At 40.0% G+C, this 17,023-nt stretch overlaps 1 protein-coding gene across 1 annotated transcript in view; it reads right to left on the bottom strand.

Moving 5' to 3' along the window:
• Nucleotides 1-4,661: 4,661 nt before the first annotated feature.
• The window catches only part of ACVR1 (activin A receptor type 1), an 88,519-nt gene continuing 76,157 nt past the window's right edge, over nt 4,662-17,023 (bottom strand). Inside the window, exons 8-10 of the mRNA XM_088461999.1 lie at nt 16,219-16,416; nt 8,111-8,241; nt 4,662-6,436 (exon numbers count right to left, since the gene is read on the bottom strand). Coding sequence (XP_088318125.1) covers nt 6,302-6,436; nt 8,111-8,241; nt 16,219-16,416 — 464 coding nt within the window. The 3' untranslated portion in view covers nt 4,662-6,301. The remainder of the gene's footprint in view (nt 6,437-8,110; nt 8,242-16,218; nt 16,417-17,023) is intronic.

Below are 17,023 nucleotides of genomic sequence, written 5' to 3'. Positions count from 1 at the left end.
TACATTTTACACCAGTGGTATGATACACCTTGGCTCCCTGTAATATAATGGGGCTCTCTTCCCCAATTAAGTGGATTTTGATAACATATTGGCTTATATGTGGATTATTTATTCATGTTTTGCAACTGAGTCTATCAATGTAAGAGATCATATGTTGTGGGTGGGTATACAGTCATGGCCAAAATATTTGAGACTGGCAAGTATCAGTTTTCACAAAGTTTGTTGCTTCAGTGTTTTTAGACCTTTTGGTCAAATGTTACTATGGTATACTGAAGTAAAATTACAAGCATTTCAGAAGTGTCAAAGGCTTTTATTGACTATTACATTAAGTTTATGCAGAGTCTATATTTGCAGTGTTGATCCTTCTTTTTCAAGAGCCCTGCAACTCGCCCTGGCATGCCATCAATCAACTTCTGTGCCACATACTGAATGATGACCGCCCATTCTTGCCTAATGCTTGGAGTTTGCCAGAATTTGTGGGTTTTTGTTTGTGCACCCACCTCTTGAGGATTGACCACCTTTTCCCAATGGGATTAAGGTCTGGGGAGTTTCCTGGCCATGGATCCCAAATTTCGATGTTTTGTTCCCCGAACCACTTGTAGCACCTTAATCCCATTTAGAACTTGTGGTCAATTCTCAAGAGGCGGGTGGACAAACAAAAACACACAAATTCTGGCAAACTCCAAGCATTGATTAGGTAAGAATGGGTAACATCTGACAAAAAGGTCTAAAAACACTGAAGCAGCAAACTTTGTGAAAATCAATACTTGTGTCATTCTCAAAACTTTTGGCCACGGCTGTATATACTGGGCCCTGGTGGGGTGTGCATACTGTTGCTGTTACTCTAATGCTGATGATGTGAATATTTGTACGTGTCTGAATCACAATTCTTGAGAACAGACCAATTAGAGGTCCGAAACGTCAACACATTGTATCTGTAACCATTTATGACAAGATGAGATATTAACGATATATGCAGCTTTACTGTGTCAAGTCCGGTGAGAGAGTATAATAATATAATATAATATATATATATATATATATATATATATACACAGTCAGGTCTATAAATATTGGGACATTGACAGAATTTTCATATTTTGGCCTCTGTTCACCACAATGGCTTTGAAATGAAACAAACAAGATGTGCTTTAACTGCAGACTTTCAGATTTAATTTGAGGGTAATTACATCCAAATCAGGTGAACGGTGTAGGAATTACAACGGTTTCTATATGTGCCTCCCACTTTTTAAGGGGCCAAAAGTAATGGGACAAACTAAACATTCCTAAATCTAACTTTCACTTTTTAATACTTTGTTGCAACTCCTTTGCAGGCAATTACAGCCTGAAGTCTGGAACGCATAGACATCACCATACGCTGGGTTTCATCCCTGGTGATGCTCTGCCAGGCCTCTACTGCAAATGTCTTCAGTTCGAGCTTGTTCTTGGCGCATTTTCCCTTCAGTTTTGTCTTCATCAAGTGAAATGCATGCTCAATCGGATTCAGGTCAGGGGATTGACTTGGCCATTGCATAACATTCCACTTTTTAGCCTTAAAAAACCCTTTGGTTGCTTTTGCAGTATGCTTCGGGTCATTGTCCATCTGCACTGTGAAGCGCCGTCCAATGAGTTCTGAAGCATTTGACTGAATATGAGCATATAATATTGCCCGAAACACTTCAGAATTCATTCTGCTGATTTTGTCAGCAGTCACATCATCAATAAATATAAGGGAACCAGTTCCATTGGCAGCCATACATGCCCACGCCATGACACTACCACCACCATGCTTCAATGATGAGGTGGTAATGTTTTTGATCATGAGCAGTTCCTTTCCTTCTCCATACTCTTCTCTTCCCATCACTCTGGTACAAGTTGATCTTTGTCTCATCTGTCCATAGGATGTTGTTCCAGAACTGTAATGGCTTTTTTAGATTTTGTTTGGCAAACTCTAATCTGTTTTTGTGGCTCCTCAATGGTTTGCATCTTGTGGTGAACCCTCTATATTCACTCTTGTGAAGTCTTCTCTTGATTGCTGACTTTGACACATATACATCTACCTCCTGGAGAGTGTTCTTGATTTGGCCAACTGTTGTGAAGGGGTTTTTCTTCACCAGGGAAATAATTCTTTTGTCATCCACCACAGTTGTTTTCCGTGGTCTTCCGGGTCTTTTGGTGTTGCTGAGCTCTCTGGTGCGTTCTTTCTTTTTAAGAATGTTCCAAACAGTTGATTTGGCCACACCTAATGTTTTTGCTATCTCTCTGATGGGTTTGTTTTGATTTTTCAGCCTAATGATGGCTTGCTTCACTGATAGTGACAGCTCTTTGGATCTCATATTGAGAGTTGACAGCAACTGATTCCAAACGCAAATGTCACACCTAGAATCAACTCCAGACCTTTTACCTGCTTAATTGACAATGAAATAACGAGGGAATAGCCCACACCTGTCCATGAAATAGCTTTTGAGTTGATAGTCCCATTACTTTTGGCCCCTTAAAAAGTGGGAGGCACATATTGAAACTGTTGTAATTCCTACACCGTTCACCCGATTTGCATGCAATTACCCTCAAATGAAATCTGAAAGTCTGCAGTTAAAGCACATCTTGTTTGTTTAATTTCAAAGCCATTGTGGTGGTGAATAGAGGCCAAAATCTGAAAATTCTGTCAATGTCCCAATATTTATGGACCTGACTCTGTGTGTGTATGTGCGTGTGTGTGTGTGTGTGTATATATATATATATATATATATATATATATATATATATATATACACACACACACACACAATCCAGGAGATCAGGCACTCAAGCTGTCCAAAACAATGCAAGTGCCTTCCATAGGTACAAGCAGGAGAAGAGGGCACCACTCAAGGGACTTTAATCCCAATACAACACACAATGTCACAGCATAGACAAAGTCCAACGATTCGGTTTACTACACCTTTTTCAAGGACAGATGACCTTGAAAAAGGTTTAGTAAGCTAGAACGTGGGACCTTGTCAATGCGGTGACATTTTACTTAGGCTAACAAAGAGTTTGCTCTACCCACTCCCAATTTTGGCTTTCCAAAGTCTAACCCCAGATATTTATTTGCCTTTGAAAAAAACAAAAATTATATAAAAATTTCAGAAAAAAAAATGTACAATGCAAATTTAGGCCAGAAATATGGTTCAAACTCTAACCACATATGGTCTGTCACACTGTACCAGATATTGAGGGACTAAAAAAATAACCTACAATATACCATACTCCAGCCTGACTACATAGAATTTCCCCCAAAATCTCTGCAAGGAGCTGCGAGAATTGCGGAGCATTGACAACCTGCCACATATTTTTTGTTATGCCCTAGAAGTGAAGGACTCTTTAGCAATTCTTCAATTATCTAAATTAGTTACAATCATGTTACCGCTCACATCACCATAGCAATATTGCATTCCAACAAGCTGAACTGCATACATATCAAACTCCTAGTGGGCCACATGTTTCTCACCTCAAAAACAATGGATCAGGATGGTATGGTATGAAAATAAATGATCTGGGACCACTAAAAAAAAAAAAAAAAAAAATTCAAGTATACGATAGTGTCAAGTGATAGAAAAACAAGCCTTAACACTAGCTGTGAAACACCTTCAAAAGAAAATAAAAAATAAAAGGCAAGAAATTATGGGAAAGATTTTATACCAAAAAAGTTATACAAAATAATGAGAATGTGAAATTATATTAGTATAAAACAATATCTACCCCATAGAATCCTTTAATTTATAATTAAAGGTTTAATATATAAAGAATACGAAAACAAAGTATACAAGGGTCAGCCTGTTGCTTAGATTCAAATTCTTGACAACGCAGACGTGTAAAGTAAGGATATCAGTGTGACATGCATAGATTTATAATATAATGTTTGTTCATATAAGTGGGAAAGATCTAAAAGCTGCTCAGCTACTTAGGAAGCTTGTAATGCCAGACCTACATTTGCGCTGAACATGTGTGTTCACTTGATCGCACAGAGTTTAGATAGAAAGTGGGCTGAGCAATAACTGCAGAAGACATTAGCGGGTAAAACATTTTTTGCACTCTTGAAACAGTGCAAAACAAAAGTTTCCTTTGCAAGCCTCATAGGTGAATGAATTGACTGGTAAAATTTGCCATAGGGAAGATTTGAACTCCTGTTCTGAGAATGTGCACTTATTAAAGGATATACAAGACCTTAGTGGTTTCCCTTATGAAGGCAATGGAATTATAAGAGACCCCCAAATATTCAGAAACCCATTTGCTATAACACCCAATTACTGTAAGATCAGTTAAACAGTACTGGCTGGTTAGGCCAGAGAGATACAGTTAGACAGTATCTAAACAGGTTTTCATACTAGTATGTTGGTTCCACACAAAGAAACCTATAGCCCATCTAACAGGCTTTCATGTTTACATGTTGTGAAAAAAATGTATGGACACCAGGTGTTACAGAAGAGCTGGGCATTACTTCCAGCAATTGTGACCTCATACATACAAACACAAACTCAGACTACACATTTCACATCACATCCCACAAAAAGAGCAGTAGAAACTCCAGTAGAAACGTGTGGAAGGGAATCAGCAATGACCAACATATCTCCACAAAAAAGACCAATTAATATGTCTAATGCAGTCATGTGATACACGTGAAACTTTAATTACTCCACTTTATTTTATGAATTTGTTTTCATACAAGTGAATATTTTGCTCGTATCTTTAAAATTACATAGCTATTACTAGAAGGCGCTTGACTTAAAAAGGAGTTTTCCACCTTCATAAAACTTTAATTTACTGTTTTGTACTTGCGCTGCTGCAACTTTTACTAAAGCTATTGCTCAACTCTCTGGCTTCCCACTAGGTTTATGAATCAAACATATCCATCAGGGATAGTGGTTTATTTTCACCTTTTTGGACAGGAGAAAGCTCAACATATTGGATACAATTAAATCCAGAGTTTCTTGTTGCGTCCACGAGCAATGAAAGTCAACATGCTCTACCAACATTAAAGCTTTCTGTGAAAAACCTAGAAGTCAGTCAGCAACTTCGTAAATAAACACTAATTAGTAAAAGATGCACAAGGGCACTACAAAACTAAAAGAAAAGTCAGCTGAAGGTGGAAAAGTCCATTACCTTGTAAAGTCATACAAACATGAAATACTTTGTTGTACAGGAAAAAAACCAACTCTTTTAGACTTAAAAACATTCTATTTAATTTATACAAATAACTACTAAATACAAAAAGTAGATTAAAACAAAATAGTTATTTTCTGGCAGAGTTTACAATGCAACATATTATATAGCTTAGAAGATAAGCAACTCCACTTTCTCTTTTTGTGAAAGTTTCCAGAATGTTGTATGGAAATTTGAACACAATGTTGGTATTTCCTATGTCAATAAAATGTGAGCCGGCAAAGGCAGATTACGGTTAGAATTCTAAATTCAAATTGATAAATCCACACAAACTTCTCAGTATGGAGAAATAATGATGTGACATCGCAATGTGATCATACAGAAACAAAGTCTATTTCTTATCATGTGTTATAAAATTAGTGTAAAAGTGAAAAAAACAAACTAAAAAAAAAAACAAACAAAAAACAGCCATTTGTACTGTTTAGGTTATTTTTTTCTTTCTTTCTTTAAATGTTAAGTGCGCTAATAATAAATAATTTGAATTTTTTTTTTTTAATAGATAAAAAAATTCTTATGTTCAGCATTATTGTAAACATCAGTACACATGTAAAATCCAGCTAACGATGACACTTTTAGATCTTTTTTCAAATTTGAATAGGTGTAATAATAGATCCGTACACAGCCAACCATATATTTGGCATCTGTCATAAAAATTAAAACATTACAGTGCAAGTAAGGAATGCAAAGAATTTCTAGTGCAATAGAACGGAGAAGCACACGAAATATTGTTAATTAAAATCCACTAAGATCCATGTAATGAGTGACCAGAGTAGTCATGAAAACTGTTTTTCTTCCTCCAAAATTAACTTTTAATGCCCAGATCGGTCCCAAATTCCCCTGTGCTCCTTTGGATCCAAATCTTTGCAAATATTCACCCGACCAGTGCCTTGAAAGCCAGTATTTAGTAATGTGACCATTACAGTAATTTAGCGACGCTCCAATATTCCTTGGTGGGACTGTCTTCAAACAAGTGGGTATGTATTTTGAAGTTCTGCATTAAAACAAAAGGTTTGAAACAAAGTCTAAACCTAGTCAGGCAAGCACTGTATTTTAATTTCTGTTTTTATTTAGAATTATGCACGGATATTATGGCAGATCTTCAGCAGTCAGATTTAAGTTTATCTAAGGAATTGTCAATTTTGGTTAAAGTCTTTTTGATGCGCAAGGCAGTGAGTCTTGCAGATGGGTTTTGATACCAGCATTCCTTCATCAACTTAGCAATCGATGTTAGTGTCTGGGAAAGAAAAAAAAAATTAGATGAGTATAAAAGATATATTGGAAATGAAACACTGAGTTTAATTAAGTATGTCAGTAACAGGACTTTTTCAAGCACACTTTCAACTAATAGAAATATATTAGCTTTTATTTCTTTAAAACACAAGCGGTTCTATTTACTAAACACTAATGTTAACAAAATGTTGTTTTATCCCAATTTATTAATAAAATATTTTTGGGCAACTGAGTGATACTCAGCAACCTAATGATACCAGCTGGCAGTGGGAAGAGTACTCTTACAACTGTGCCAAATGGTTGGTGGGTGCCACAGATCCGAAAAACGATCCGATCCAACGAAGCAATTATCTGATCAGTGCGCACCCGTACACATTGAGCGATTTCTTGCTCAGAGTACACTTTCCTTTGATCCGTTGAATGGGATTGGGAGGTCATGAACGAGATTGTGTGTGCAACAAGCGATCTCGTTTCCCCAATATGACCATTGCAGGAGTGTTTGAAGCCTTTATGAGAGAGCGTTAGAAGCCAATACACACTATCCAATTATTGGGCCAATCTGCTGTTCGGCCTGATAATTCCAGTTCCAACTTTCTATTAAAAATATAAATATGTTGTTATATTATATATATTTATCTACCTAGAATGATGTTAAAAAAAGGAATAAAATAATTTACATATAGTCTTCATTATAATATGTTTCATTGAAATAAAGCATGTTCTCTATGGGTTCTCGGTTATAGCCATTGCAAAGCTGGGTACACATTAGATGATGTGTACCCTGCGCGACATCGCCGGTGACGGGACCAGGCATGCGAAATGTGCATACACAGTAGGGCCGACGGGCAAGGTCGCTAGTGACCCGCGGGAGCGTGCATATCATGGGTACACACTAGGCGATGTACCAGATATGTTGCTTCGATCTGCGGCATCATTCGACATGTCATCTAGTGTGTACCCTGCATAAGATTGCAATAAGACGATATGTGAGTGGATGCCTTCAACAGAGAGACCCAGCGACAGCCATCCCCAGCTGGGGGCTGTGTTAGATATCTCTGGTGAAATTGATGCTTTCCAAAGAAACTGGCTTTCTCCCTCTTGTAAATAGACCAGGCAGAGAGATATTCTACAATAGTATGTTGATAAAAAACAAGTTAGTTGTCCTCAACTTATACAGAATGAGTTTAAAACTTGCAAAAAAAACCAAAAAAAAAACACAATAGCTCCTCTAAGATGGCAATGCAGTAATTTGATGATGAATGTTAAATTAAATATGTCTTTTTAGAAGTCTAACTTCAAGATCACAATTTCATACCTCAAAAATTCTTCAATCTGTTTTCTTTACTTCAGAAACATGGTTTTGAGAAACTTTATTCAGAACATTATAGAGACTGCTTTTTAGATTACCCATCTATATAATTTCATTTCAATTTGAGGTAGTGACAAAAATTAGTATTTTTTTTATTCAAAGTTATAAATGAAACAGGAATACTTGCAATTTTTGCAAATTTTCTTCATTAGTAAACTATTAAGATTAATGAAGATTGTTGCAACTCTTCCCAAATTAAAATACATTTCAACACATCTACGAAAAGATTAGTATTTTGTACACTGTGCCAAACCAAAAGTGATGGCTAGAATGTTATTGAATGCAAGAAACACACTGTGCAATACATACTGGGTCTGAGAACCATCTATTGGGAATGTTTGGTCGTTGTTGATCCACACAGACAACTTTCTTCATATCTTCAAAGCTGGGATCATTAGGAACAACATCATAAAATGGAGGCTTGTAATCTTCAACAATGCCTACAAAATAGGAGACTTTTCTAAGTAACAAAACATGCAATGCATTTCATTCTATTTAAGTTTCTAGATCAATTCAAACAGGTGCGAGTGGAGTGCAGGTATGTGGAGGTATAAATGATGCGGGGCAGGTATGTGGAGGCATACATGATGCGGGGCAGGTATATGGGAGCGTAAATGATGCGGGGCAGGTATGTGGAGGCGTAAATGATGTAAGGCAGGTATGTGGGGGCAGGTATGTGGGGGCGTAAATGATGCGGGGCAGGTATATGGGAGCGTAAATGATGCGGGGCAGGTATGTGGAGGCGTAAATGATGTAAGGCAGGTATGTGGGGGCAGGTATGTGGGGGCGTAAATGATGCGGGGCAGGTATGTGGGGGCGTAAATGATGCGGGGCAGGTATATGGGAGCGTAAATGATGCGGGGCAGGTATGTGGAGGCGTAAATGATGTAAGGCAGGTATGTGGGGGCAGGTATGTGGGGGCGTAAATGATGCGGGGCAGGTATGTGGGGGGCATAAATGATGTGGGGGCATAAATGATGCGGGGCAGGTATGTGGGGCATAAATGATGCGGGGCAGGTATGTGGGGCATAAATGATGCGGGGCAGGTATGTGGAGGCATAAATTATGCGGGGCAGGTATGTGGAGGCATAAATTATGCGGGGAAGGTATGTGGAGGCGTAAATGATGTGGGACAGGTATGTGGAGTGATGTGGGACAGGTATGTGGAGGTGTATTGATGGGAGAGGGGTTTTTAGAACCTGCAAATGGGAGCTATAAAACGTTTTTCTGAATATTTTTCACACACTGAAAAATCACTTTACTGACATTTTCCTGTACCACAAAATACTGGAGACACTTTAATTTGAAGAAAACCACTTGCTTTTTCTTTTTCTCCACTATTAAAAAGTGCAAAAATCAGCAATTTCACACCTTTTAAGAACCTCCAGTACTTCCTCCTTATGGCCACTAACAGCCTTCCATATGGTCCTGCTATCCCAGCAGCCACCTTTTTGGGGTTCAGGAAGGGTTTCCCCAAAGATGTACACCCTCAGCACGCCTGCCGCAAATTGGCATTTCTAATTGAATCTCGCATTTCTCAGATGCCCGCATTCACAAGATGTACACGAGTTTCATTATACAAACTTGCACCTTGACCCCATATAATGGTGATAAGGAGAGTTGGACTGCGACATCAAATGTCGATATATAGATATAATAGAAGAGTTGAAGCAGCACTCCTAAAATAGCATTAAAAATCCGATGCCAGGTCAACACATACCAAATCCAGCAGGATAAGGAAAAGACCAGCACTCACTTAGTAGTAGGTAGATACAGTAAACAGATATTTTATTGTTACATCTGGCTAATAGAACATGAATATATGTAGTCTTTTCCTTATCCTGCTGGATTTGGAGAAAAAAAAAAAAATTATACACACACACCCACATATATGTATGTATTGTATGTAACTGAAAACATTTTATTACATCATATTAATATGTTTGTATCAAATGATTTATTCACATGGCACAAGAGAAAGGTTGGAGGACGATCATTTAAGAAGATTTAACTATTAGACCCTTTGGTGGTTTCATTATAATTTCTATGATTTGTAAAAGGTTATTTACTTCTAAATACAACGTTCCTTTTAAGAATTCTTGGGGTTAACACATTGTAAAAAGTAGAGTTGAGTGCAGTCCTATGACAAGAACTTCGTGCATGGACCTCATGAACCAGATAGTTAAGTTACACATTGCCCGAGTAGTGCCATGCAAAACAATAATTTTAAATTAGAAAAATAAAAACACCCCAGCATAACACCACCACTCATTTTCTACAGAAAACACATTTGAAATATTTTTAAAAATAAGTAACTCAGAGAAAAGTAATGCTTGTACAGCAAGCGCTGTATTAGGGATGCAGGATTGGTTTTTGTGACTGCTGTTGTAAGAAACCCACTAAAGGACAGGAAAAATAATTTCACTTTGTAGCTTAAACTTTTGCAATAAAGAGTTCATATGCAATCAGAGGCAAAGTTCAGTCCTGCTATTATCGCTCTGAAAAACACTATATGGATAACATAATACCATAATTAGTCCCGTCTGTAAACCAACAGCAGTTTTCAATCTATACACAGTATTTAGGATGTGTAATGAAATGCAACAGATGTGTTCTCTTTCACCTAGCTGAGAGACAACTGGCGCAAGTTACCCGTGCAAATTGGGGTAACATCTTTTTCGCCAGAAAATGTGATGCCACAAAACAAGACTGCACGGATTAAATTTGATATGCAACACTTGTACAATGAAGTGCCAAAAGTAATAGGATAGCGGTATAAAGTAATTCTAAGTGATGTCTATGGAAGCCAATCCTGGGATTGGGATCAGTGCGATCCTGGTATTTAGCAGGGAAAATGCCAGGATTTGAATCCCGGGATTGGAGCCTGCAACCCCAGGATTTTTGGTATTAAGATGCATCTTCTCTTCACCCCAGGAGCAGCATTGAGCACTAGTTCCATCGGCTCAGACGCTGTCCCAGGCCTCCTTCGGCTGTGTGTGACGTCAGGTGTCACGCTGCACATCCGTACACCAGCCCACCCCTTATTCAGCTACACCCAGAGTCTGCTGTGTGGGTGGCTAGTTGGAATTGTTGAGAAGCGGAGGCCTGGCTCAGGCTGAGTCTGACTCACTCTCACTCCCTGGAGACATTTTGGACCCTGTCTGAGGCAAGCGGTGCCGCCACCGAGCCAATGCGGCCTTACTGAGGAGGACAGGAGCAGAACTGACTGGCTGCTGTGGGAGTTGGTGCCACTGCCTGCTAGTGTCGTTGAAAAAGAGCAAAGCAAGCCTGCTGTTCTAAAGGCTGAGGTGAGTCAAGCGAATGTGTGACAGTCTCTGCTGGTCACATCAGTATACACACAGCCTGATTTTTGTTAGGGCACTTTGGGACGGTGGGAGCTGGGATAGCAGGTAGGGCAGGGGTGTTTGCCATGAAAGATTAAAGTTATTTTATATCCGGGGGTGTTACGGTCTATTCTCCCCCCCCACCCCCTTCCCCTTCCCCTCCCCAGCATCTCACAACCCTGCTACTCAGCCAGTCACAAAATTGTGTACTTTTTACAGCCTGTTCCTGTTTTCCAGTGTGTAAGGGCAGGAAGGACAGATAATCAGGAGAAGGCCCAGCTGAAGGAGATCACTCTGTCAGTGGAACTTGGCCCATTATGATGCAGAGTGTGTGCATCACATGCTGCTGTGGACAGTATTGTGTATTGGACATTGGTAGGACCTTATAGCAATGAGTCTGACCAGGTTATATTACTGTGTGTATTATGTAAACTGTATATACAAGTGTTTGTGCCCATCAGTGTATAGTATCTCTAAAGCCTGATATGTTATGGGCCTCATACATCTGCGACGGACTACCACGATCCTGCAACCCGGCATCACAGGATCGCAGAAATCCAACATGTTGGATTTTGCCGATTTGACAACTGCGATCAAAAAAAAAAAAAAAAAGATTGCGATCGTCAAATCGGGGACATTTAACATGTCAAATGTCAGCGATCCAGCAACCGATGACTAAACATCGATGGTGGGAGATCAGAAATTTACGATGGGCGATCGGATAACTCTGATCGCATCCCTGCATCGCGACGATCCGATGTATGAGCACCTCTACTTCTAGGATGTATATGACATATATAATGATTTTGTAATGTGCGTTAAGTATGCAGGGGGGAGACATCCCCCTCCCACTGGAGTGTACAGGCAGCCTCTGTGTATGCCTGCTTCTTTATCCCCATTGGCTTTTCCACCTGTGGAGAATGAGGATGGCAATACACTGACTAGAGTGAGTCGAGAGAGTAATCCCAACAGGGATTCTTTGGAGGCATACAGTCAGGTCCATAAATATTGGGACATTGACAGAATTTTCAGATTTTGGCCTCTATGTTCACCACCACAATGGTTTTGAAATGAAACAAACAAGATGTGCTTTTAACTGCAGACTTTCAGATTTAATTTGAGGGTAATTACATCCAAATCGGGTGAACGGTGTAGGAATTACAACAGTTTCAATATGTGCCTCCCACTTTTTAAGGGACCAAAAGTAATGGGACTATCAACTCAAAAGCTATTTCATGGACAGGTGTTAGCTATTCCCTCATTATTTCATTATCAATTAAGCAGGTAAAAGGTCTGGAGTTGATTCTAGGTGTGACATCTGCATTTGTAATCAGTTGCTGTCGACTCTCAATATGAGATCCAAAGAGCTGTCACTATCAGTGAAGCAAGCCATCATTAGGCTGAAAAATCAAAACAAACCCATCAGAGAGATAGCAAAAACATTAGGTGTGGCCAAATCAACTGTTTGGAACATTCTTAAAAAGAAAGAACGCACCGGAGAGCTCAGCAACACCAAAAGACCCGGAAGACCACGGAAAACAACTGTGGTGGATGACAAAAGAATTATGTCCTTGGTGAAAAAAAACCCCTTCACAACAGTTGGCAAAATCAAGAACACTCTCCAGGAGGTAGATGTATATGTGTCAAAGTCAGCAATCAAAAGAAGACTTCACAAGAGTGAATATAGAGGGTTCACCACAAGATGCAAACCATTGGCGAGCCACAAAAACAGGAAGACCAGATTAGAGTTTGCCAAACAACATCTAAAAAAGCCATTACAGTTCTGGAACAACATCCTATGGACAGGTGAGACAAAGATCAACTTGTACCAGAGTGATGGGAAGAGAAGAGAAGGAAAGGAACTGCTCATGATCCAAAACATACCACCTCATCAGTGAAGCATGGTGGTGGTAGTGTCATGGCGTGGGCATGTATGGCTGCCAATGCAACTGGTTCCCTTGTATTTATTGATGATGTGACTGCTGACAAAATCAGCAGAATGAATTCTGAAGTGTTTCGAGCAATATTATATGCTCATATTCAGTCAAATACTTCAGAACTCATTGGACGGCGCTTCACAGTGCAGATGGACAATGACCCGAAGCATACTGCAAAAGCAACCAAAGAGTTTTTTAAGGCTAAAAAGTGGAATGTTATGCAATGGCCAAGTCAATCCCCTGACGTGAATCCGATTGAGCATGCATTTCACTTGTTGAAGACAAAACTGAAGGGAAAATGCCCCAAGAACAAGCAGGAACTGAAGACATTTGCAGTAGAGGCCTGGCAGAGCATCACCAGGGATAAAACCCAGCGTCTGGTGATGTCTATGCGTTCCAGACTTCAGGCTGTAATTGCCTGCAAAGGATTTGCAACAAAGTATTAAAAAGTGAAAGTTAGATTTAGGATTGTTTAGTTTGTCCCATTACTTTTGGCCCCTTAAAAAGTGGGAGGCACATATAGAAACCGTTGTAATATCTACACCGTTCACCTGATTTGGATGTAATTACCCTCAAATTAAATCTGAAAGTATGCAGTTAAAGCACATCGTTTGTTTCATTTCAAAGCCATTGTGGTGGTGAATAGAGGACAAAATATGAAAATTCTGTCAATGTCCCAATATTTATGGACCTGACTGTATATACAGGATGATGCATAGACTGTGGGTACACTACAGCCTGGGGTACTGCCTCAGGTACCACAGCCGGAGCTTGCACCTCAGTAGCTTTGCTTATCAAATAGGACAAAACTTGAGATGTAATAGCCTCCATTTGTGGCTCCATTGTTGGTACAGATGTATTAGATATATCCTGTAATAATCTACAACATCTACTACATATTCCATCAACATCCTGATTAAACGGGCTTGTAGAACAGAATTTACAAGATAAACCAACTGATAACCTCGCCTCCTGCTCATTACCTTCATACATATTATATCAATGGTATAAGGTACACAGTATACATGCAAAAAAATGGCTTTGTATCAATGACCCCCTCACACACAGTCAGATAGATGAGGAGAAACAGTGATAGCTTGAAAACGACAGGTAGTGTACAAGCAGCAGCAACTAGCATACAGTTACATACAATGCATGAATACACATTGTCAACAGTAATCTGAACTCTGATCAACTAGCCAGCCCCAGGGGGGTGACGATAGGATATAGAGCACACTATATGCCAAACTTGACGGAGGGGGATATAGGAGACAGAACAGCCTCTGAGAACACCGCCAAAGCACTGCCAAAACACTCAACTGCACGTGTCTCACCCTGAGGTGGTCACTTTATACCAGACACCGGCGTTCCAAACTGGAAGACAGCCAGGATGCGTCTGGGGGGGGGGTGAGCGGCCAGGGTAGCGCCTATCTCCCCTAGGCTGTGATTTTTAATGGCAGAGTACGCTGCACTACAAGGTGGCAGGACGCAACCTAGTGCGCTCTAGCGCGTCCTACCACCCGTCCCCGGCAACAGACAATACGGTCCCCGTCGCCTAGTGAGGATCATCCTGCACACACACAGCGTACTGCCCCCCTAGATGCGTCTCAACACCAGAGGTAAGGGACTGCTTAGAGCACTCACCTGCATCTCCGTTCCCCGACCGCAGGCCCAGGCCACTACCCAGCCTCTCTGAGGCCCACTGAAAACCCAGTGGCACAAGGCAGATGCTGGTTTTGTCAGTCTCGGCAGAGGTAGTAGGAGCCGCAGTGCGGGCGTCATTTACGGTGCCTAGCACCGCTAAACTCTGTAAAATAAATAAGCTTGAGACTGCCTGAGCAGTCCCACTGTTAAAACAGATGCACTTGCCGTGCACCAAACGAAACAACTGACTGCCTGTGGCTGGGGGAGGTGTATATAGGGAGGGGGACCAGTGCATGCTGGGAGCTCCAAAGCTTTGCTGTTTGGTGCATTGGATGCGATCCAACTATATATCCCAAGGTAATTCCTGTGGACTCTTTGGAACCCGAAGAAGAAAGGGTGTTGTTGATTTGTTGCTTTGTGAAGCCGATTCATTTTTAAACACGTTAAATTATATTCTTTTCTTCATTAAATAAAAAAAATAAAAAAAAGATCATGAAAGAGTGACCGTCAAGGAGCAGATTTTTTTGTTTACAACAAGGTTGCATTAACTAGGAGGAACACACCTGAATTTAATACAAAACTGCACACTCATTCCACATAGACAAGGCTGATCACCCCTGCCTGATACTTGTGGTGTCTACTGCAGGTCTTCAAATACCCTTGATTGAACATAATCTCTTAGGCATGGTTCAATTCCGAAGTGCTGAAAGTGTTTCGCAGAACTTCACTTAATGGTTGAAAGGAGTCCTGCTTAGTGCATGAAAGACAGACATCCTGGCAAATGTACAGTTAAAAAATGGAGAAATGACCATCATCAATGTGGAAATAATTACAATAGGCACTAAAGGGCTCTACTACGGTAGTGCAGTGGCCGCATTCAGCATCGCTGTATATCTTCGTGCGACAGAATGCAGTTTGTCCTGTGTTTATCAATCCGAGAATCCAGGGCATTTATATTGACCTAAATTAGATGGCCTTACCATTTTTGAAAAACTAGGCTGTTTTTGTAGACCGATAGCAGCGGCAAAGTGCAAAAAAGAGGTATCGTCCATAGAGAAATCACCGATTACTACACGGTATGCCTCTTGATAAATTTGGGGAAGCTGCATTGCCAACTTTATCGCTGCTTGATAAATATACTCTTAATACATAGCATACAGTTGAAAACATAAATGGCCTATCATTCCATTAACACTTTAAGTGCAATAGTTAAGGTAAAATTGAAACTTAGTTGGCACAGTCTTTTTAGACCTTACCACAACTTTTATAGAGTGCCAGACAAACAACAAAGAAAACAAACAAAACAAAAACCAAACAGCGACGCACAAGTATCAGAAATGGGTGATAGTTCAGACACAAGTAATGGGCACAAGGAACATTTTATACATCAAAATAGCTGCCTGCGCCAGCAGTTCTAAGAATCTCTAAGCCATGAGGGAAAAACAAAAAAGAAAGTCAACATGTGGTACAAGCATGCAAACAAACAGCTTACCGTTGCTAACCATTCGCCTGGCAACTTCCCAGAGGACCAGACCAAAAGCATAAATATCAACTCTCTTGTAAGAGTCAAAACAATCCACTTGGATCGTCTCATCTAAAACTTCAGGAGCCATGTATCGCTTAGTCCCTACTCGGGGGTTATTCCCAACATCGAGCTGATTGGTTGATTGAGAGTGCATAACAGCCAAACCTGAAACACAAAGAACCAGGAGGTTAGCGCTAGAACAATACAGATTAACTGAATTTCTATTATAAAAACTAAAACAAAGCGAGAATTATATAAAAGTGGAACTGAGCAACCAATATGCTGCAGAAGTCATTTAATAAAGGAAACATAGTATGGTGCCCAACTTATTGTATTCGCACTGCACACCCACCACGTAACATTGCCTGCATCCATACAAGAAAATACTTTACAGTAAAGGCTGCATGAGCGGGTCAGTAATGGCCATTATCCATACACTAGCCAGAGGGGAGGATTGCACGGTCTACTCGAGCACCTCATACCAGCAACACAGTGACAAGGTGTTACATGAATAATGAAAATGACAAATTAATAACAACATCCATACGTGTGTGTGTACACACACACACACACACACACACACACGATGTCCATTAAATAACGAGACTGATTAAATAACTCATCTTTATTTATTGGTATTACAAATTTAATGATACTCCCCATTTGCACTAATACATCACTGTAGTCTTGTTTTCCACTGGTGGAAGGCATGGAGCAAATCCAATTCTGTTAGTTGTTTCATATATCTGCCGTTTTCTTCTTTACAGCATCA

This window comes from Taudactylus pleione, unplaced genomic scaffold (genome assembly GCF_031769625.1).
Source record: "Taudactylus pleione unplaced genomic scaffold, aTauple2 ptg001137l, whole genome shotgun sequence".
Taxonomy (NCBI): domain Eukaryota; kingdom Metazoa; phylum Chordata; class Amphibia; order Anura; family Myobatrachidae; genus Taudactylus; species Taudactylus pleione.
The sequence above is the reverse complement of the archived record's forward strand: the minus strand, read 5'-3'. Positions and strand labels throughout refer to the sequence as shown.